Source organism: Dermochelys coriacea, chromosome 3, assembly GCF_009764565.3.
Source record: "Dermochelys coriacea isolate rDerCor1 chromosome 3, rDerCor1.pri.v4, whole genome shotgun sequence".
Taxonomy (NCBI): Eukaryota; Metazoa; Chordata; order Testudines; family Dermochelyidae; genus Dermochelys; species Dermochelys coriacea.
In genome coordinates this window covers 105,397,581-105,421,990 of record NC_050070.1, presented here as the reverse complement: position 1 = coordinate 105,421,990, position 24,410 = coordinate 105,397,581, and the positions used below count along the sequence as shown (strand labels likewise).

Sequence of the window (24,410 nt, the reverse complement as noted above, 5' to 3'; positions counted from 1 at the left end):
CTGTGCACCCTCAGCTCCCACTTTGATGAATGAGAGCTAAGGGAACCCTGCATCAGCGGTCCCTAGCAGCACATCTTCCGTCTCACTGCGGGAGAACCCAGAGCACGTGACCATGATAAATAAGATTAAGGCTGAGTTATGTTACTCTGAATATACAGACTGGCATTTTTACACTTCTCTAAAGTGTCAGTCCCTCTGGGACCCAGACATGCATGTATTGAACTGAGAGACCCTGTCTAAATGTACAAAGAGATGAGAGACAAAAGGGGTGGCAGTGCCCTGTGGAACTTTTCTATCTAGCCACATATTTTAAATTATATACTCAAGTGTCAACTGATCAGTGGGATCCAGAGTGCTATTGTTGGCATTTGGGCATGAGGTCAAACAATGAAGGGTTGATTTCCAGACCTGATTTCCAGACCTAGTAGAGACATATAATTAACCTAGTAGGATTTGCTTCATTACCCTCGTCTATTCCAACTGCCAACAGAGCAGAGACAGGTGTGATGTTTGGTTTGCCACTAATCCCTGAGCTCTCATACCCAAAATTGTGCCAAAATTTACTTCCTCTTACACACACCCAAAAAATACAATGGAGAACAACCCATGTTAGAATACAGCGCACCCCCTGCACAATTTGGGACATACTGCTGAATTCCATGAGGATTTTCTAACATTTCTGTCAGGAATGTTAAATGTGCAATGTAGCAAGAGGAACTGAGTTCTTTAAATTGAATGGCAGAGAGCACTTTTTTTTATTCAAGCCGCTGCTCATTACTAGCCCAATCTCCAGAAAAGACTTTCACAATTCATCTTTCCTTATAATCTTTGTTCCTTTCAGAGGAATCCCTCTCCTTCTCTCCTAAGTAAACATCTGACAGAAGGTAGAAAAGAACCACGTAGGGAATAGTGTATTCTGAAAGAAGCAGCATGTACTCTAGAAGATGATCCTGATGTCCCCGATTGCTTACCAACAAGTTGACAGAATGCCGAAGTTGCTGAAAATAAACTCTTTCCTGGGGGATTTCATATTTATTGCACAATGATCCAAATGTCTACAGCCTACTCGAATTGGAAAGATCCATAAACTGTCCTCTCTGGGTCAGTCACAAGAATTGAGGGGTTTGTTGGCATTCCAGAAGGGAATGCTGTGTTAACCTGTATCTAGTCCCTGTATGCTAAAAAGAAAGGACAAGAGCCATTTTTCTTAAATCAATCCAAATTCTGAATATTTACCATGCATGGGAGCCAGAATCAAAACTGACATAAAACCGCATAGCTACATAGCCTTCAGTAATCTAGGCCAATATACAATAGTTAAGAATCTGGCCTGGTGAGTTTAGGTAACAAATTATCTGTATCCTTGTTAATGGCTTTTCGCTTCACTTTAGTAATGTTAACCTAATTTTCAGCTTGTAGCCCAGTTAATACATTTATCTGTCATTCTACCAACATTGAGTTTGATTTGCCACTGGTATTCTAGTCTTACATTAGTGTAACTCATTGAATCAGGACTGTAATCTCTAACCACTATTCAGATTGGTATTACATCATCAGATCATTGTTCACTGATAACATTTTTAAAATAATTAAACTTAAACTAGGGAGTAACAATTTATTTAGCCAAGATGGCAAGGATCTGTCGTTCTAGTGCACCAGCATCAAGTCAGATGATTATATCTAAATTATTTATTTACTGTAACTCAAATAGCCATCATAAATCAGTTTTTAAACATCTCAACCTCACTCCAACATTTATTTTCCACAAATATGTTAGTTTTGCCTCAATTTTATTCAGCGAAAGTGTTCTTTTCTATTGGACCATGGCTTTGGATATTATAAAACCAGATTTTCAAAGTAAGGTGTGCAGTCAGATGCAGACATTAGCTAGCACAGACTTACTTGTGCTCACACAGCCTTGATATGATTGTGTATATCAAGTATATGTGCACTCACGTTGCACAACTGCATGTATAAATTGAGTGCCACTTGCTTTACTTGAAAATTGTTGCGTTTGAGATTCTAAAAGCACAATAGTGTCTGTATTAATAGTTACCTTGCTTGCATTATTATTTAGATTCCAGTCACATCCAGAGTGTGCTAGTCTCTTTTCATGATGAAGACACAGTCCCAGCCCCATTCTTTGTTTTAATATGAAAACTGTAAAAACTGGGGTCTAATTCTTCCCAGTATCAAAATAACTGACTGTTTATTATACCCAAAAATCTTTTCTATCATTCTGTTTTTCTGTTGTTTTTGTTTTTTTTAGTAAACTTTTCAGTACTTGTGAGGAGTGTCAAATTAACAACCCTGAAGACCGAACTCATTTATCTAAAGAACAAATAAAGAATAGTGGCAAAGCAGAGTGTCCCACATCTCCCCTGACAAAGTACCCTCAGTGGGCGGTCCAGCTGCTGTGGGAATGGGACTGAGTGGGGTGGGGATTCAGGTGCAAGTGGTTGCGGCTCGGTGGGGTGGGGATCCGGGTGCAGATGGCTTGTCGGGGTGGTCCAGGTACAGAGGAAATGGGGCTCATCAGGGTGGTTCTGAATATGGGGGATGAGGCTCGGCGGGAGGACCTGGGTATGAGGGATGCATGGGGGTTGGGCAGATATTGGAGCAGCTCCTTGTACAGGGATCCCTCCCCCTGCAGCTGAGGAGTGATGAGTGCAGAAAGCAGGTGGAGGAGGTTTGCAGAGCTTCCTGCAGTAGGGAAGAGCGGAACTCGGCATGGGTCTGACCCAGCCCTGGATGCCATGCAGGGTAAGAGGAAGTCCCGTCCTCCCCAGCTCAGTTGTGACTACCAACTGAGCTCAGCGCAGGGTAGGAGCCACAAGCCAGGTCTTTCCCAGTCCTGCTCCCTGCCCCACAGTAATTTACCTCTCTGCCGGCTGCCCTTGGCACCCAAAACATACTGCTGGGGAGGGTTGCATGACCACTCTTGTGGCTTCCCTTTGCTTCCCCGTCATTTTTCTGTGGGGAAGCAAAGAAATCTGTGGGGGACATAAATTCTGTGCATTACTTTGTCAAGATCTGACTTGGTTTTTCATGTACTGCACTTCTCAACAGTCCTCAAAGAAATGGCTTTTTCAAAGCAATTACCATTTCATGGTCTATGTACTGTACAGTGAGCATACTCTGTGGTTATGCATCAAGGAGGGGTTTCAGTGTCTTATTGGAAATTTAATGCAACATCAATGAGATATTGCACTATTGCTGTCAGCTTCAGCAAAAAAAAAATCAAAATACATAATGTATGATTGGTTTTTACTTTTCTAACATAGAACAGATAGCTTATAGGCCAATGTAGGCATTGATTCAGGAAAGCACTTAAGTTTGTGTTTATTTTTAAGCATGCTATGATATTACTTATGTGGTTAAAGTTAAGCTCTGCTGAATCTGCCATCATTTTTTAAAATTCCAGAAATGTTGCCATTACTTAATAGCATCTTACTGTATTTCATCCACGAGATAAGTTGATTGTTTTTTTCCCCAAACTGTACCCACACAAAAAAAGAATCAAAGTTGACTCCAAAGTGATTTTTAAAGTCTCTACATTATAAAGATCTAAAAAATATATCTAGCTCTGTTATTGCAAGAACAGGCAACCTTGCGAGCGGGATCAGGGTTGCCACTTTACCCTAGATTTTTCAGTGAGCATTTATGTTGGTTCTTTTCACCTTGGTATAATTAGAATGGGTTCACACTTATACTAAATAGATAGTCTTCGTTTAATATGAGGAATTTCTGGAGACACTGGATTTTATATGTTTGAGACTGCCATTATCGCTTCCATTATAGATAGTGGTTGCTGTTCTAGTAAACTTGCATTTTCTAATATAAAATCTTAATCTCTCTTTCTGATTTTTTGTTTATTAGTTGTTGTAGACCATCCACCTGTACTAAAAGTTGATGACAGACAACGGCTTGCAAGGATACGGAGAGAGGAACGGGAAAAGCAGTTAGGTGAGACATATAACGTTATTTAGCAGCTATCATTTTCAGGATTTTCTTTGGGTAGAAGTACCTAATAGTGTAATATGCTTATCCCTAGCAGCATAAGGAAAAATCATGTAATTAAATATGCAGTATTGTTCTTTTAGACATCTCATTACATCTTGAGGGTAGACCTGGTGTTCATACATATTCTGGTATTTGCTATTACTGGTCCTGTTACATGTGTCTTAAAGCTCTTTAGAGTATTGAACTAAATGGGCCAAATTCTGCTCCCATTTACATCAGTATAAGTGAAAATAGCTCCACCAATTTCTTCTGTGGAGGTTCTCCAGACTTAGAGCAGAATTTTTCCTAATACGTTGAACACAATCCTGAGTTGTACATAAAACATGATAGCAAATTATGTCAACGTATAGATTGAATATTAGATTTGTTTTTTATTTTTATTTTTACTTGATCAGATTCTTTTTTTTCTGCTTAGTGTATTGATTGCATCTGTTCATGCCATTAAAGTAATGGTGTGTGCATACACAATACTCATAACCAGACTATCAAGATAAATATTTATGCCAAGGTTAATTTACAAGCAGCTATTTTTTATCTTGATGTAGGATAACAAAACAAATTACAGGCTATAATCTTTATATTTTTCTTATACACGATTTCTAATAATAAATCACACTTTTTTTAAAAAAAAAATCATTCCTAATTTCTTTTAGGATAAAGTCACACCACTGAAGTCATCAAAATGGAGCTTAAGTCATGCACAGGCCTTGTGCTGGTGTGAATTTCACGCATTGCATATTGGCCCAAATTTGGCTCTCATTTAGAACACTATTCTTGATGGTGTTACTCCATATTTACACTGTGTAAATGAGAGCTGAATTTGGCCCATTCATATATCATAAAGGTAAAAAGATTAACAAAGATTTGTATGGCTAATAAGTTGCATGTACTGACCCATTTTTTAAAGCAGCCTGTTGTCAGTGTTCTCAGTGGATAATTTTTCCTGTACGTTTCTGCATTTCATGTTTTTTTCTCTGCTAAATGAAACTGAGTGATAGCTGTGAAATTTAAAAGTTTAGAAAAAAATAAGAATAAATTTTTAGGTCCATGCAAAAGTGGCAAAATGTTTTGCCATTTCATTCCAGAGAATTTTGCACTGCACAAAAAGAAGTTGCTTATCTTTCTCATTTATGCATAGAAAAAAATTGAGAAGTCAATTCAAATTCAAATGTGGTCGTGAATTCTTGAATGGCAGTGTGTCATTCATTTTCTGGGGGTTTTGGTGTAATGTCTGAAAACTTAGGTCTCTGGTATGTTCATGTCAGGGTAAATAGATAAACTGTTACACACCACACACTCCATTGTCTGAGGCATCAAATGCAGGTACAAGAGACAAGTCTCAGTTATTCATCCATTGCATTGCAACTGCATCTGTGCAGCAGATTAAATGCAGTCTGTACTTTTTTGGAAATTGCACATGTGTAGTTTGGTACCCTGCTGACCTCTGACATGCTCCCTTTTTTGTAAAAAAGCCTTGATCTTGAGCAGCACTGAGCACCCATTATCTTCACAGATGCTCAGGAGTTGCAGATGCTCAGGATTGGGCCTAGCAAATGAAAATCCAAATGAAATTAAGAGCCAGGATTTTTCTCAGCTTAGCGTTAGACAAAAGGGGACTGCAGGGAGCTATGTTGGAATTTAGGCCAGGCAGGACACACACAAAAAAACCCTTCATAGCAAACACCAGTTTACAGCAGAGTCAAAAAAAACAGAGAGAGTTTAGCCAAGAAAGGATATACTCAATTCCGCGCACACAGCCTCTGCAGCAGCAGCAGGTATAGCAGGCACACAGTAAGGGTATGTGTCCACTTAGAGCTAGAAATGGTAGACGCGCTCTACGATACAAGGTTTCATCTCCAAACAGTACCCTACTGTTAATGTAAGCATTGCTGAATGTGACCTATTGGTTTTACCCAGACAGTCACAGGAGTGGAGCTGTGTAAATAAGCCCACTCCCTCCAGGCTGCTGCCATAGGATATCATGACATCAGTGATGATAATGACACAGTAAAAGAGAAAGGGAACAATAGCTACAATCGCAGCATCTGAAGCAACAGTTTGATGGTGCTTCTCTACCTGCTGAACATAGAAGGTGTTTTCCCTGATGTATCCCTAAGTGTTAGGACCAGGTGGATCACCTTAACATGTTAGCTGCCTTCTGTTCACTAACTTTGGGTTTCTTCCTGTTTCTCTCTTTTATGGAGAGACTTCCTAGAAGCATGCCCATATATATCCAGGAGAATTTACACATCAAGAGTTTGGCAAGAGTCTCATCCTCTCTGTGGTCAAATGTCACCTCAGCATCTGACTAAGCAATGCATTCCTAATTACTTGGTCCTTGTTGTTGGTTACATTTGGTAAATTAAACCTAAATTACTCTGCAGCCGCTCTTGAAGGTCTGCAGGCAGAACCGTAAGGTTGGTAGATGGCCAGTGTGCAGGATGCTGGGATATGGCTCCAGCTGCTGACACTTCATAACTGTGTTTCTACTGGAGAAATATATTTTACTTTTGTGAATATAGAACCACAACTGCTGCTGCTCTTGTTGGTTCTCTCTGTGTTGTGAGATATGCCTTCGGTGACACAAACAGAGCATGAGAACTCTGATCTGCCTCTGTGTACTGTTGAATATACCCTTTATAAAACAACACACTAAATCAGAATATGCCATCTTTTCAGTAGCTAAAGGGGAGGAAAAAAAGAGTTTCGTGTGTCAATGTGGCCTTTAGTTGACTTTGAGCTAAAGTTTAGCTAAAGTCAGCTAAAGCACTGCTCATTTGGATGCAAAGATTTTGATTTTTTGCTTAGTAAGAGGGATGGAAAACATAATTCTATAATCCTTTCAGAATTTAATTAGAGTAACTCTCCTTCTTTTAAACTAGTAAGCATAATTGCAACTGTTCATTTTGGCCAGTAAACCTAACTTCAGTACCGGGAAGATTGGTTGAAACTATAGCAAAGAACAAAATTATTAGACAAAGATAAACATGATCTGTTGGGGAAGAGTCAACTCAGTTTTTGTAAAGGGAAATCATGCCTTATCAAATTCAGTTAGAATTCTTTGAGGGAATCAACAGACATATAGTGTATTCGGATTTTCAGAAAGCCTTTTACTAGGTCCCTTATCAAAGGCTGTTAAACATACTAAGCAGTTATGGGATGAGAGGGAAGTCGTTTTATGGATCAGCGACTGGTTAAGAGAGAGGAAACAGAGTAGGAATAAATAAACAGTTTTCACAATGGAGAGAGGTAAATAGCAGGGTCCTCCAATGTTCTGTACTGGGACCAGTGCTGTTCAACATATTCATAAATGACCTAGAAAAAGGGGTGAATAGTGAGGTGACAACCCATTTGCAGATGATAAATTTCTTAAAATAGTTAAGTCCAAAGATGACTCTGGAGATTTACAAAGGTATCTCGCTAAACTGGGTGACGGGGCAACAAAATGGCAGATGAAATGCAATATTGATACGTGCAAAGTAATGCATATTGGAAAACATAATTCCAACTATACATGCAAAATGATGGGTTCTAAATTAGCTGTTACCACTCAAGAGAGAGATCTTGGAGTCATTGTGGATAGTTCTCTGAAAACATCCACTCAAAATGTGTAGCAGCAGTTAAAAGAGCTAACAGAATGTTAGGAACTATTAGGAAAGAGATAATAAAACAGAAAATATCGTAGCTGCTATATAAATCCATTATAAACCCACACCTGGAATACTGCAGGCAGTTCTGGTTGCTCCATCTCAAAAAAAATAAAATAAATAAAAATAAAAAAAAATATTAGAATTGGAAAAGTTACAGAGAGGGGTAATGAACATGATTAGGGGTATGGAACAACTTTAATCAGAAGAGCAATTAAAAGGAGTGGGGCTGTTCATCTTAGAAAAGAGATGACTAAGGGGGGATATGATAGAGGTCTATAAAATCATGACTGGTGTGGAGAAAGTAAATAAGGAAGTGTTATTTACTACTTCTCATAACACAAGAACTAGGAGTCACCTGATTAAATTAATAGACAGCAGGCTTTAAACAAACAGGAAAGGAAATACTTCTTCACACAACACATGTGGAACTTGTTGCCATGGGATGTTGTGAAGACCGACATTATAAATGAGTTCAAAAATAATTAGATAAATTCATGGAGGATAGGTCCATCAATGGCTATTAGCTAAAATGTTCAGGGATGCAACCCCATGCTCCGTATGTCCCTAAACCTCCAACTTCCAGAAGCATCTGCTCTGGCCACTATCAGAGAAAGGATACTGGGCTAGATGGACCATTGATGTGAGCCAGTATGCCCAAGCTTATGTTCTTAAGTTATGGCATACAGAATGACGGCAAAATAAAAAAGGGACAAAGACAAAGGAAGAAAGCAAGAACAATTAGATGGATCCATCTCTAGTTGGCTGAAGCGTGTCTCCTCAGCAACACGGGCTACTTCAAGCCCATCAGAATTTCAAATCAAGTTCAAGGTCTCGGTTCTTACCTTCAAGGTTTTCCAGGCCTTGAGCTCAAGATATCCAAAATACTGCCTAAAGCTCTGAGATATGAAGACCATGGTGGATATGCTCCCCTGGCACATGGGAACTCTGTACAATAAGGGTTAAACTCGTCTGTGCGGGCAACAGAACTTTCTCGGGGCCAATCTGAGATTGTGGAATGAACTCCCACAGGAACTAAGGACCTTCACAAACCTCACCACCTTCTGGCCTAAGCGCAAGACACATTTCTGTAACCTTGCTTTCTATAACATAAATACATAGCAACACATGTATTAAATAGCAGACAAGCAAACAAGACACTCCACTGCACACTTTTCTCCCTCCAGACAGAGGAGGAGAGAACAAACACATGACAGATGTTAGTCACGTTGCTTAATGCACTTCTGGAAGGTGTATACTACAGTGATGAGTGTGGTGTAAGAACCTATTTGGGATAGAATAGTCATCTGTCAAGCTTCTGCATTCTCCATTCAGCTCCTATTTTTGGATTTCTGTCTAGGCAATCGCTCTCAGAGGTGTTGACATAACAGAGTCTTCATTCTTTCCTCAATAACAATGCCAGCCTGTAAAGTTTTTTCTTTCATAAGAAAAGTCAAAATCCAGTCTATACATCCTTGGCCACACTACTGATTTCTTTTGTCAAGAGGGAAGTTAGAGACAGGCCCCCAGCTTAGGAAGAAACTCAAGAAAAAAAACAGGAGAAGAACAAGTTGTAAGAGAGTTTCTGTGGAGTATTAAAACAGTACATATGTTTCAAAAATATTCAATTGCTTGTACAGTTTAAAGAACATCACAGCCTTGTTTTGATACAGTGAGGGAAAAATCGCCATTCAAGATAACATCAAAACTACTTTCAAAGTTATTTTGTATTGTAAAATTTTAGCCTCGCATTTTGGTAACACAATGAATCTTTTCCCCTTCCCCTGCTTAACATAACATTGACCTATCTGTTTTCATCATGGTCGGTTATCAAATATGGCAAGGGCTCATTTAGAATCTCAAAAACTGGAACTAGAAATCCATTCCCAGGCTGCACAAGTGAGAGGATTAATTAGGCAGTAGCTTAGACAAACTCTAAGTCTGATTCTCCTCTGAGCCTGGTGTAAATTAAGAGTACCTGCATTGAAATCACCTGAGTAAAACTGGGGTAAGAGGAAAATCAGGTCCTATGGCACATACAACAGAACAAATTTTTTCTGACAGCTGTTCCTGTATTACAATGATCAACTAATATTAATGTGAGGCTTAATTATAATTTCAAACACTGGAAAAGAAAACACTTTAGTCTGTACAAAAGCATTGAGAATCTCAAAAACTGGGGGAAGGGGGAACACATGCTGGTCCAGATCATCAGCTGACAAAGTCATTCGTTGTTTTTCTTGCTTCCCTGATAATTTTCAGAATGGTCTTTCCAGCAAATTAGAGTGGGCTGGCCCAAAAGGAGTACCCCTAAATGTGCTCAAGTCCATTCCTCCAGCTCCTATCTTCTCTTGTGTGTTTTTCTGTCTCTGGCCTTTTCAGTTTGCTTTGCTGCTGCTGTGACTGGTAAATGTCCACTTGTAAGGCCTAGAGTTGTGCATGCAAGTGAGCTGCCCCAAGGGCAGAGTATGAGCTTTTGGCCTCATGCTGGTGCTGGAGCCAAGATGTGCTGCAGCCTGTCAAGAAAACAGTAAAAGTGAAACAGGGTTTTTGCCAACTCATGCTTTTATTGCGAGTCTCACAAAATCTTGTATTCTTCTTAAAGCTGTCCAATAAGAGGAGAATCTCAGCTTTCGTTTAAAAAAAAAAAGTGTTTCTAGCTCTTTTGGCTACAGAGAAAAGCCTAAAAATGTACCCCAAGGTCATGCTGATGCCTCAAACACCAGAAGGCAAATAAAAACACCCATTTTATTGTTATTTTAACAATGTTAGGATTTTTCAGCCATTCATCATTTTTGGGGCTTGACTCATGGTTTTTGAATGCTTGGGGTTGGCAGTATTGGAACATTACACAAAGTGTTGCTATTTTTTGTTGTTGTTTTGCATGGATTATGATTTTAATTGTTGGGCAAGGCACATATAGGCATTAGATAGGCTTCTTTTTGTGTTCTTATGTCAAATCAAAATAAATGAAATCAATGCACAAAGTAAACTGAAAAAAGATTGCATTTCTCCATTCTTTGTTATAGTAATCTTTACGTGTTGCTTGTAACAATAGTAGGTACAGATTTTCAGATAGGAATATGATTTTTCAAGTTGACAGTGACCTCAAAATGCTGTATATTTGCTGGATTATGCAAGATTTGTCTTTCTGAGATGGAAGTGTCTTCTGCACTCTGGTTACATCGTGAAAATTTTCCATTTTACAGAATTCCACCTGAATTTTCAAAGCCCAATATTATGGCCAATGATCTTTCAGTTAAGGAGTTTGGAATGGGACTTTTAGCAGCAGTGCCATTCATCCATCAGCTATCAAGGTGCACATAGAAAATGACATGAAATGCTGTCTACCACTCCTTAGAGCCAGCGATTTCCTAGGCTTGCACCAGCTGGGACAGTGAGAGAGACAACTCGAGAGAGAGAGAAATATACAAAATTATTACAGCTTACTCTGGTTAGCTGTTGTATTCCAATCCTATGGGAAAGTCAACTGGGTTCTGCCTGCCTTATGTATCATGGACAGGATCACTAAATTACAGGTTCAAGGCCAAATTCTGCCCTCATTCACACCTAAGTAATTGTATTTACTTCTGCATAGAACACAATGGGATTTGCCACAAATGTAACAGAGGGCAGAATTATTTATTTATGGTGAGGATGCACAAATCAGACGGAAAACTGACTGACTCTCAGATCCCAGATCGAGTCTGCAGTTGTGGCAGTTGGAAATCCCATCTTTTAAACTTGCAAAATGGGCAAAATTCATCTGGAAGTCATTAAGTCACAATCATTGTGAAAGCCCACCCATGACGTCATTTTTAATATACATGCAATGTTCAGAGTAGAACTGCACTTTCAGCACCTATATTGTGTGATATAGAGCTGAACCTAACTTTTCAAACTCTGAACAAAGCATACATTTTCATCAGTTTGATTCTAGGTATCCAGCAGAAGGCCCTAGAACAGCCTCAGGTTGACCTAATGCCATTCTGGTCACTAAATTTTAGAAATATGGGTCAAACGCACACTCCTTCATGTTGCTGAAGAGAAGAAAAGCCTGGCTTTCCCAAACAGAATCCATGTATCAGCTGCTGTGAATTGCTTTTTTACATGTTCTACTCAACTTTTCCAAAAGCACTTTAAATGCTGAAGAAATGCTTTGTGCGCTTGGTGTCTGAAAAGAGTCCAGTGTGACTCCGCAACATCATCAGATAATTTAGCATTTCAATAGAAACACTATAGTTAAGAGTGTGCAAGCACTTGCATTCTCAGCCTATATATTAAGATGGAAAATACTCCTTCCAGGCTGCAAATTGGAAGGAAAAAGAACAAGAAGACATTCAATGAAAGTGAAAGACAACAGGGTTGAAACCAATAAAAACATACTTTATTACATTATACATAAATCAGCACGTGGAATTTGTAAGATAGTACTGAGGACAAAAAATTCATAGGATTCAAATAACGCTGAGTGTTTAAATGGGTGTTGAGAACATCCACGCTTTGGATGAGAATCTAAAAAACTAAACACTTGTAAATCCTCCTGCATCTGATCATAAGCCAACTGCTAATTTAGGGGGAAAAAAACTTATGGGCAGCTTGTTCTATAATTGTGCACTATAATACTTCTTGACCTTTCTCTGAATAACTGAGAGAGTCAGGATACTGGACCAAATGGAAGATTGGCTAGATACAACTTATGGTAATTCCTTGTTCTTAGATTCTTGTCAATTAAGGACTCTTTTTTTTTTTTTTAAGATGACTGCTTTCATGCTGTACAGCTGGAGTTTCCGAGAGATGGAGTTTTTTTGGTCTGCCCTAGGGGGAGTGTGTAACCGTAATAGTCCAACCTGGCATTGACAAAAAAGTGCCAACTGTGATTTTGCTGATGTTTATGTTATGCAAGAGGGTGGTCCTTTTGGATCCTGCCAAATTCTGGTGGATACACTAGGCTTTCAAGAACTCCTTCTTCTATTGCAAGTGTTCCAAGTGCTCGGATGCTGGAGTGATCATCGTCATGTAATTGCTTAGATAGATGTTGTCAGTCAGAATCTGACTGAATATAGATGACTGAGGAAAACCAAGATCTGTAGTTTCACTAGACTGTAAGCATTTTAGTCTTGCAGCTTGACTGTCTTTCTCCTTCTAGCATTCTGGATCCAGGAGTAGAGCTGATCCAAAATTTTCCAGTGAAATACTGATTTGATGAGCCTGAAATGTTCGACCCATGGGAACCCTGCAGGGATTCCTGATGAGCTCCTGGAGACCTCACTGATTCCATGGTCCACAGTTCTGGGGCAGACCCGCCATGCCTGGGCTTCCAGGGTTTCCAGACACCCTGCCGTGGAGCTAGGAACCTGGCAGTCCAGACAGCCCTAGGGGATCCAGCTCCGGCTATGGCTCTCTGGACTTCCAGGCATTCAGCTCCGCGACAGGTAGTTGGGAAGCCTTAGGAGCCCTGACTGTAGGTGGGGCTTGGCTACACAGCTGTGAGCCTAGAAGCCCTGAGAACCCTGGCTTCAGGTGATGTTCTCATGGCTTCCAGGCTCATAGCTGCGGAGCTGGGAAACACCATGTGGCGGTGTTTCAGAATTGAATTTTTTTCTTGTTTTCTGTTTTGATTTGAACTAAACTGAATTTTTGCTTCAGATGCTTTGGTTCAGGCCCCCCCAAAGCTTCTGCTTCTGCTTGGAGGAAAATCTAGACAGACAGTAAATTTGTGACATCTCCTAAACCTACTCATAAACTGGTCACCAGATGGTGTGTGTGCCCAGGTAAGTGGCTGGAGACGGAAGACAATCTGAGATTGATCTGTGTGTGTTTGTCATCCATGAGATTTCCATCTCTGCAATTTATTTGCATGGGAGCAGGGATGTTAACTCCATCCCTCCTATTTTTTCCAGAATGGGGCACAAGCAAGTGTTTTCCTCTACTGTTTCTAAACTCTGGCTTCCCAGCTGCTGACAAATGAACATGTGTTCCTGAAATGACATTTTAAATTGCTTTGTGTTGAGGAATGTTTCATTTTGAGCGTGACATACAACAATGCTTTTTTGATGTGGCATTTTATAAATTGATGTGGAATTGCTTTATTCCCAAATGAAGAGCCCAATAATGAATGAGTGTATTGTGTATTCTTTCCTGAAACATTGTTTTTGAGTTTACAAGTGAATTGGAAGAGGCATTTTGCTTTCTTCTGTATGTGTGTCCATCAGTATTATTATTTAGAAGCTGCCTGTTGAACCACAGTCGTTGAATGTTGATATTTGTGTGTTACATTACAACAAAGCAATAACTTCTGTGCTGGCAAACAGGCAGCATTTCTCAATGCAAAACCTAGATGAGCTGTTACTTGTATCCTATGAACCCGAGCAAAGAGATGTCTAACTTCTCTCCTATTGGAAGTTGCATAATGTTTTATGTAACATGTTTAGCTCTTCTGCAAACTGGAATTGGGATTTTATTACTACCATGGCATTATGCTCCACAGTATTATTGTTGCTGAAGAAAAGAAAAACAAAACCTTTTTCCTAGAGCTAAAAGTTTAAATTAATTTTAGAAAGTCTCTGTGGATTCAGTCCCTGTGGCTTTCAATGGTTTTTAAAGTGGAATTTAGAACTTTCTTCCACAAGGTAAATTATTTCCTAGTTTAATAAACCAAGGAACAATATTAGAAGTTTGTATATGATTTATCAATTGCCTTTATATTTTTAGCAACTTGAATTACAGGAGGTCACCTTCAATCAGTCGTCTTGTTCACTCTCCTCTGCTAAGATTAAGTGAGGTATCAGTTTAGCATCTTAAATGTTCTTTATCAGGGGATAATATTCTGTCCTTTCAATGGGATTTAAGGCTCTAATAAGTCTTTTCCATCTCTGAGTTTCAAGCATTTTGGTAGTTCTGTACTGTACCTTATTGTGACAACTATAGTCTTCCTTGAGGTATAATGCCCAGCTCTATATGTGCTACTGCAATCAGAATGAAAGTCTGACAGTCCTTTAGGTAACAAACACCACCCCTTTCTGATTAGTAATTGGGTTATTTTATGTACTTAATGCAATGCAATAAAAGTACTTCCAATAAAAGTACTCAGTTTATCTTCTTAAACCACATATAAGAAAAAAATTAAATTTGATCATATCTGACCTTTGGGGCAGGGATTTTTTCATTGTACTGTCAGTGCCGTACAGGGGATTCAGGGGGCCTGGGGCAAAGCAATTTTGGGGGCCCTTCCATAAAAAAGTTAGTTTTGCTGCCCCAAGCGGCGAAGAAAAAAAAAGAAAAACCCAAGTTGTGCCACCGAAGAAAGAAGAGGACAGGAGGACCCGCTGCCAAAATGCCACAGAAGAGTGAAGCGGAGCGATGGGGCTGCTGCCGAAGTGCCATCAACATGGAAGAGAGGGACTGAAAGACCCGCCGCCGAATTGCCACCGAAATTGCCCCCACCCTGTCTGCGGGGCCTGGGGCAAATTGCCCCACTTGTCCACCCCCCTCTGGGCGGCCCCGCTTACTGTCTGTAAAACATCTAGCATACATTTGGCATAACCACAAATATCTGTCTTCCTGCTACTCCTTGATGGTCAAATCTTGGTATCTGTTCGCATGGATCCACCCGCTAGCATTGAGCTGAGTTCAGTGAGAGTTCTGCATGTGACACAAATGCATGATGTAGCCTTTCATTGTTTACAGTTGGGTAGTTTCTTTCTAACATGTTGAAAGCGTACTAGATTACATGCACGTGGTCTCAGCTAATCACTACAGCAGTGATGTTATGAAACAAAACATCCAATATGCCAGGCTGATTCAAAGAAAGAAAATCATGGATAAAAGTATGAATGCTTTGGGGTTTTTTTACATGTGACTTGGTATATTGTGTCACTTTGTATTTTGGCCACACTGTCACTTTTAGACTGGTATTCTCTCTTCATGCAGACAGATGTAAAATAATTGTAAAATCTCCATGCTGTACTTCCTTTATCCTCTCTCTCTTACTCCCACTGTCATTTTGGCAGGCTTCATCTTGCATCACTTGTAGATTGTGTATAGACTTTAAAGCTTTCATTTGACATGATCTGTGCTGCAGAGACCCATTGGTGCCAACTGGCAAAGGGTTCGTTACTCTGCATCAGCAGCTCCTGACAAACTCACTACACCTCACACACCACTATCATAGTATTTATACACAAATAGTGTCTTGTAAGGTATCAAATGAAAGCTGGTGTCACGATGGTCATTAATATCATTGTGAAATGTATGTTCTGATGATATTTAAAAAGTTGTGTTTATAGTGAAAACGCATCCTGAGAGTCTGTATCAAGATATGAGTCACCAGCAGAGGCAGGTTTTCTCTCAGACCAGGGGTGTTTGTCCATTGAGCTGACTGACATGTAAATTAAGTATTGTATTGTTTCACAATGGGCTGCCATCACCAGTCTGAGCTAAATGTACATTTGAACAGGAAGAGACCAGCAGAGGGAAAAGAACTATATTTGGGGGTGCTCTTCAGAGGTTTATTGGACTATAACCGTGTCATCCTGTACTCCAGGAAGTAAACAGGTAGTGCAATTATATTCATGAAAACAGTATCCCAAGTGGGCCTGGCTACAAATACTGCAAGGAAGCTTTAGGTGAGAAACTGCTTTGGACACATATTTTAGCCTGTTACATTTAGCCTCTAAGAAACGTTATACTTTGGTTTTATATGTAATCATTTGTTTCCATTATCCTGACTCAGTATCTCTTGGATCTTAACCTTTGATGATAAACATATGGTTGTTTTCCTATATCTCCTGTGGCAAATTACTGGCACTACTTTGATGGGTCTCTTACTTTCTCTTCTTGGGGAGGGTTCAGGGCAACGTTTCTCGCCCCTGAACTGGGGTATTAACTGCCCAACTAGTGCCCTAGAGGAGAGGAGTGGAGAGGGAGGGACCTGGGCCCGCCCTCTACTCTGGGTCCCAGCCCAGGGGCCCTAGGGATAGTGGTAAACCACTTGAACTAGCGGTTCCTTCCCCTGGGCTACTTCCCTCTCCTGCCCTTCAGCTTGTGGGGCTTCCTGACCTCCCTCTGCACAAACCAGGTATCCATTTACCTAGGGTCTTGGTCGTCTTTGCCCACCGCAGCACTTCTCCAAACTCTCCTCTGCTTCCCTCCAAACTGCTCTCTGCTTCAACACCAATCCACTCTGCTTCAACTCCTTCCCTTGTCTGATTGAAGCGGGGGGGGGGAGAGTTTCAGGTGCTCTAATTGGCTTCAGGTGCTCTAATTAATCTATAGCAAACTTTCTTCCCTCTACAGGGAATAAGACTCCCTTCTAACACTCTCCTGCTGCCCTCTGGCAATGCTGTATCACATATCCCCTCATCCCCCTTCCCCACTCAACACCATGAGATTGGTCTCCTTGGGACAAGAGGCAGTGCTGTCGTGATAGGCCATCAGCATTGCTGTGTTGGCTTTCGGCCCTATGCTGTACCTGGAAATGAAAGGGCTGCAGGGATAGGAATCACCTAGTCACTCTTGCGTTCTTTTCCTTGTTTCTGTGCATCCACTGGAGTGGTGTATGGTCTGTCACGAGGGTAAACCCGCCGCCCCAGTAGGTAATAGCGGAGAGTCTCCAAAGCCCATCTTACCGCCAGACATTCCTTTTCAACGACGGCATACTTTTGTTCCCTGGGGAGGAGTTTCCGGCTGAGGTACAAGATCGGGTGTTCCTCCTTCCCTACCATCTGCGAAAGGACAACTCCTAGCCCTACATCCGAGGCATCTGTTTGTAGGATGAATTCCTTCTCGAAGTCTGGGGCTATGAGTACTGGATGGCAGCAAAGGGCTGTCCTTAAATCTGTAAATGCTCCTTCTGTCACATCAGTCCACTTTACTATCTCGGGGCCTCGAGCCTTTATCAAATCTGTCAATGGCCCTGCTCTTGTGGTGAAATGAGGGATGAATCTCCGATAGTATCCTACTATCCCTAGAAATGGTCTGACCTGCTTTTTGCAGACTGGTCGAGGCCAACTGTGTATTGCCTCCACTTTGTTCCATTGGGGTTTCACCAAATCTCTCCCTACTATATACCTGAGGTATCTGGCCTCAGCTAGTCCTATCACACATTTGAGAGGGTTGGCAGTGAGGCCGGCCTTCCGCAAGGCGTCTAGCACCACTTCTACTTTTTCGAGGTGCGTTTCCCAGTCAGGTCTATGGATGACTGTCGTCTAGATAGGCAGTGGCATACTTGGCCTGAGGTCGCAGCAATTTGTCCATAAGTCGTTGGAATGTTGCAGGGGCCCCATGGAGTCCAAAAGGGGGGACAGTGTATTGGAACAGGCCATCAGGTGTAGAGAAGGCGGTCTTTTCCTTAGCATTCTCGGCCAGGGGAATTTGCCAATATCCTTTGGTCAGGTCTAGAGTAGTCAGGTATCGGGCCTTGCCTAACTGATCAACTAGCTCGTCAATGCATGGTATCGGATAGGCATCGAATTAGGATACTTCATTCAACTTCCGGAAGTCGTTGCAAAACCTCAGGGTGCCATCAGGCTTGGGGACTAAGACGATAGGGCTGGACCACTGGCTGTGGGATTCTTCAATAACCTCAAGTTCCAGCATCATCTTCTCTTCTGTCCTAATTTCTTCCCTTTTAGCTTCCGATATTCGGTACGGTCTTATCGTCACCCTTATTCTGGGACTGGTGACAATATGATGCTGGACCAGTATCCTACGGCCCGGCTGTGTACAGAACATGTCCTCGTTCAGTTGGATCATATCAAATGAACTCTGTTTGTTGCTCTGGAGTTAACTCAGAAAATATCTTCATCTGCCCCTGTGGGTCGTCTGTTTGGGGTGGAGCTCCCCGAATGACCAGGCACATCTGTTGGTCACGTCAGGGCTTCAGTAAGTTGATGTGGTAGATTTGCTCTGGTCTTCAGCTGTCTGGTTGTCTGACCTTATAGTCCACCTCCCCAATGGCTTCCACTATCGCATATGGTCCATGCCAGCTGGCTAGGAGCTTGCTTTCTGCTCTCGGTACTAGCACCATTACCCGTTCCCCCAGCTGGAATCTCAAAACTTTCCCCAGAAGGTTGTAATATGTCCGCTGGGCCTCTGTGCTTTTTCCAAACGTTCTCGTACTATAGGGGTTACTCAAGTTATTCGCTCTCTCATCTGTGTCACATGCTCAATGACATTCTTTCCTGGGTTGTGTTGTTCTTCCCAATCTTCCTTGGCAATATCTAATATTCCGCGTGGGTGGCATCTGTATAGTAGTTCAAAGGGAGAGAAATCAGTAGACACCTGGGGGACTTCCCGTATAGCAAACATTAGATATGGTAGAAGGGTATCCCAGTCTTTTCCATCCTGTGCTACCAACTTCCTGATCATACTTTTAAGAGTACGGTTAAACTGCTCGACCAGTCCATCTGTTTGTGTATGGTAGACAGAGGTCTGTATGGCCTGGATGTGGAGTAGGGTACATAAGTCTTTCATTAATTTTGATATGAATGGGGTTCCTTGGTCTGTCAGGATCTCCTTTGAGATGCCCACTCTGGCAATAACCTGGAGTAGTTCTTTTGCTATTGCCTTGGATGTGGGGTTTCTTAAGGAATGGCTTCTGGATACCACGTGGCATAGTCAAAGATGACTAGTATGTTTCGGTGGCCCCATGCTGATCTTTCCAATGGGCCCACTATGTCCATTGCTATCCTCTCGAAAGGGACTTCAATAATAGGCAAAGGTACTAATGGGGCCCGCAAGTGAGGTCAGGGCTATGCAACTGGCATTCAGGGCAGGAGGCACAATAGCGCTGGACCTCTGCACGTATTCCTGGCCAATAAAACCTTCTTAGGACTCTTTCCAGTGTCTTGTCTACTCCTAGATGTCCCCCAAATAGATAACTGTGAGCTAACTCTAGTACTGCCCTTGTGTGTTTCCGTGGGACTAAGAGTTGCTTTACTTCTTCCCCTTGTATTTGCACTATCCTGTACAACAGATCACGTGTGAGCACATAATATGGCCTTTCCTTCCACAGGTATGCCATTTACTTCCACTACTTCCTCCCTCACATGCGCATATAGCGGGTCATTGGCTTGGTCCTGCCCGAAATTCTCATGTGCAGTACCAATCTGACATAATTCCAGGGGGCCTGTTTCTACTCCGCCCCCTGGGTTGCCTATACTTGGGCTAGGAACCGCCTCTGAGTCCTCACTGGCCTGAATGATCTCCTGGCCTCCTGAACAGGTTCACCTACCAACAAGGGAGGTTTTCTGGTTCTCTGCTAGAATCCTTGTCCCTAATCTTTTATCTACCCTCCTTTCCTGCCTAGACTTCCGGGGTTTTCTGGGAGATGAGAATAACTCTGAGGCAAATTCAGCAAACATTGTGGTGAGATTATCTGTCGGTGCCTCCGTCTCTGCCCTGGGGTTGCTATCCTCTCCTGGCTCTATTGGGTAGTAAGCTCTCAATCCCTGTCTTACCAATTAAGACAGGGTAGGGGAGCCTGGGGACCACCTCTGCAGTCACCCTGGTAGTATTCCCCTGGATCTCAATCCATACCAGGATTGTGGGGTAGAAATTTACGGTGCCATGAACGCACATTACCCCTGTGTTTTTGGCTCGGGTTAGTTGGTGTTGCCCCACCAACTTCCCTCAGACCAGCATGACAGCACTCCCAGAATCTACTAATGCTATGGTTTCGATTCCATTCATTTTTACTGATGTTGTATACCCATGCGAGGTTATTGCGATCCCTACCAGACCGATTAGGCCACATTGCTCCCTGTGATCCCCCAGATTACATTGCATAGGCTTTTCCCTGTTGGGGCATTGGGCTGCTATATGCCCCAATTCCCCACACTTGTAACACTGCCCCCTTATTCTGGTTGCCGTCCTCTGCCTGGGACTATTTGGCCAGCCCCCCCAGCCCTCTCTTCCCAAACCCCCAGGTCCCTTCTTGGCCTTGGGCCATTCCTCAGTGTCTTTCCTCCCAGTTATGGTTCTCCTGGAGTTCTCGAGAATCTGGGGCCTTGGGTTTGAGACTGGCTTCCTGGTTTGCCCTGTCTCACCCCCTAGGGTCTGGAACAGTTTGTGGGCTGCCAGCTGTCTTTCCACGAGGAAGACCAACTTATCATAGGTGGAGGGGTCATTCTGGCCAACCCAAGCCCAGAGGCCTTGTGGCAGCCCCCTCAGATACCCGTCAAGTACCAGGAGCTCCATCATCTTAGAGCTGAGGGCCTCAGGGTGCAGCCATTTCCAGGTCAGGTGGATCAGGTCAAATAATTGCGATCGTGATGTCTTGTCTGTATACTGCCACTCATGGAACCTCTGGACTCGCAACGCCTTCATTACTCCAGTTCTGGCCGGGATCTCTGCCTTCAGCTGAGGGTAATCTGCTGCAGTCTCCATGGCCATATCACAGTAGACCTTCTGGGCCTCCCCATACAGGAACGGGGCGAGGATACCAGACCATTGATCTTGGGGCCAGGCCTCCCACAGGGCTGCTTTTTCAAAATCCAGGAGGTACGCCTCCACATCATCCTCCTGTGTCATTTTCTGTAGGCAGTGGCTGGTCCGTATGGTCCGGGTCCCATCGCAGTTGCGGTTCAGCTTCATAAGGGCCTTCATCTGGTTCATCAGCTCTTGCAGCAGGGCTCGGTCCTGGGCAGCCTGACTCATCAACAGACTATTAGTCTCCTGCTGTATCCGAGTCGCCTCCTGTTGGGCTGTTGCTTGGACCCGGGTAGTCTCCTGCTGGGCTGCAGTGGCTTGTTTTAGGGCCTTGACCACATCGTCCATCTTAGGGATGGGAGGGTTTTGGCTAACCCCTGGTTTAAGTCCCCAGCACGTAGATCCCACTTCTCATACCACGTGTGGCAAATTGCTAGCACTACTTCGATGGGTCTCGCACTTTCTCTTCTTGGGGAGGGTTCAGGGCACCGTTTCTCACCCCTGAACTGGGGTATTAACTGCCCAACTAGTGTTCTAGAGGAGGGGAGTGGAGAGGGAGGGACCCAGGCATGCCATCTACTCCAGGTCCCAGCCCAGGGGCCCTAAGGATAGCGGTAAACCACTTGAACTAGTGGTTCCTTCCCCTGGGCTACTTCCCTCTCCTGCCCTTCAGCTTGTGGGGCTTCCTGACTTCCCTCTGCACAAACCAGGTGTCCCTTTACCTAGGGTCTTGGTCTTCTTAGCCCACCGCAGCACTTCTCCAAACTCTCCTCCAAACTGCTTTCTGCTCCAACACGAATCCACTCTGCTTCAACTCCTTCCCTTGTCTGATTGAAGCAGGGGGGTTTTATCAAGAGACTGGCTTCAGGGGCTTTAATTGGCTTCAGGGGCTTTAATTAATCTATAGCAAACTTTCTTCCCTCTACAGGGAATAAGGCTCCCTTCTAACACTCTCCTGCTGCCCTCTGGCCATGCTGTATCACATTCCGTACTGTGGTGTTATAAAGGACCTGATCGTGAGATGTACCAATCAAGCTGTGTGTGTAGTGTTCCCTTGGGAATAGTGGACATGATTGTTACTGTGAGTGTCCTGTGACAAGGGCTAGGCAGTACAGGGGGATGTTTTAGAGTGGCTCAGGGACTGGGATACATCAAGTATTACCTTCCAGGCAAAGTAAGGGCTGGTAGAGGACATATGCAGCATACGCATCCCTGGGTCTTACTGTCCACCCAGCCGCCTCTTCCTATCCCTGTTCTGAACTTTTCTGCAGGCTTCCACCACAGCTGGCTGCTGCAGCCTGGTGAGCCCTCCTCTGGAGGGGATCTAGTACTTAAAAGTGAAAAAGTCCTTCTAGCCTGCCAGACCTATTAGAACAACATTGAAACTGCTAAAGAGCCATTCAAGGGGTAATGAAGCCCATTTAACAGGCATTTGCCAACCCCCAGATATATACTGTCAGTTTCTGAATTTGCTGACAAAAACAGTTGTCCATTACTGTTATATTTACTCAGAACATGTTAGTCTACAGGACCTTAGTTTAAAATTTGCTTTAAAAATATTTCATCAGTGTGTTGCTGAAGATTATAAAATCTCATTTCTAAAAAATCCTTGCATACTTTTTTAGATGCACAATCTGAGAATTCATCTTTAGCCTTAAATGCTTGGATCTTCAGATATATAGTTTTTTAAATAAGTCCTTCAAAAGACCACCCTTACCTAAAATACACATGCAAGCCCGGGCTGCCATTAGGCATAGGGGCACCAGTTTAATAATACTTCATAGAGCCCCATAAATCCTAAGGACGGCCCTGCCAGAGGAGATTGTAGGGGTGGCTAACAGACTAGTGTCAGGGAATTGACACCCAGTTTAGCACCAGGAAGTCTCTCTCACTGAGCCGGTGAATAACAGCTCTGGACACTCCAACAAAGTGTTACATGATCTCATTATTTTTGCTTACTTTATAAATAATCATCTTGGTTGGCTCTGTCATCTGCTGTGTCTTTTCTGTTTTTTATTAAATATTTTCATTTTGCGATGTTTCGGCCAGCATTTTTCCACACTCCACATTTATGCAATTAATATCATTGAACTTTTATAAACCAGAGCGTTGTTTCTAACCAATTGACTGGAACAGTGCCACTATCCATTGGATGAGTGTGCATTTTTCTTTAAAATATGCCTGAATACCATTTGTGTGTGTATGTGTGTGTGAGAGAGAACTTGATATAACACTCGCATGTGATTATGCAGATTTAAGATCTTTAAGAATATTTTGTGTGTTTGGGTTATTTGGGAAAATAATACATTAGTGGAACATAATCTACTCAGATTTGGCCCAAATTTCTGACAGTTGGTTTTAAACAAAAATAATTATCTTCTTGTTACTGTCTACAATCTAAATGTTGCTATATTGAGCATATGCAAATGAAATGGACTATAAACAAAAGTGACAAAGTGGGTGAGAGTAATGTCTTATATTAGACCAACTTCTTTTGGTGAGACAGACAATCTTTCAAGTTATGCTGAACTCTTTTTCAAGTCTCTCACTAACATAAGTTGGTCCAGTAAAAGGTATTACCTCTAATACCTTGAGACCAGAACGGCTATAACACTGCATATAAACAAAAATGAAATTGAACATCAGTATCCAAACTTAAAGTGAACTGGATTTTTAAGTCTTTCTATTATAATAATCTCAGGTGGTGGTATAGCACAGGTAAAGAAAGTTCTTTAAAATGATTTTAACTTGTCAATATTTCTTTAATATTTCTTTTCATCCAAGGGCAAACAGAATCCTACATCTCTCCATATCTTGACTGCACTAATCCTGGGTCGGTGCTAATCCCATTTTATCACAACTACTTTCCTTTCAACCAGCGGCCGCTAAGTGGACTTTCTTCTGGTCCCATCAGCAAGAGCTAGCATAATTATTTTATTTGAATTAATTTTGTAGTGAAATGATAAACGAGAGAAACATTTCTAAGTATGCTTTCTAGAGTACATGTCTAAGTTTCAAATCAATTGGTGCCATTAAAACCTGGACACTGTTTTGCTTACAGCTCACAAATGTATTGCAGTATGTATTGCATTTCTTATTCTTAATGTGGGGAATACCAGAAACACCACTGGCAAGGCAAATATTGTGTTGCCATAACAATAATATCTTAATTATACCCTCTGTAGTACAGATACGGGGTAAGATTTTTTGAGCTGGTTGAGCAGTGGTGATTACTGTTTTGGTACAATAAAAAGGGAGGATTAATAACTGAGCAGACCTGGTATTCTTTCAATAAGACTGTACAAAGTT

The 24,410-nt window shown here is 42.1% G+C and overlaps 1 protein-coding gene across 20 annotated transcripts in view; it reads left to right on the top strand.

Moving 5' to 3' along the window:
* Window positions 1-24,410, top strand: part of MAP7 (microtubule associated protein 7) — a 207,221-nt gene that overhangs the window by 118,804 nt on the left and 64,007 nt on the right. For 10 of the 20 annotated variants that reach the window (XM_043511050.1, XM_043511054.1, XM_043511049.1 and 7 more), the window contains exon 3: window positions 3,889-3,966. In XM_043511050.1, the coding sequence (XP_043366985.1) occupies window positions 3,889-3,966 (78 nt within the window). Of the gene's footprint in view, window positions 1-3,879; window positions 3,967-24,410 lie in introns of all 20 variants that reach the window. The other 10 variants (XM_038396139.2, XM_038396138.2, XM_038396134.2 and 7 more) reach the window with 1 other exon arrangement.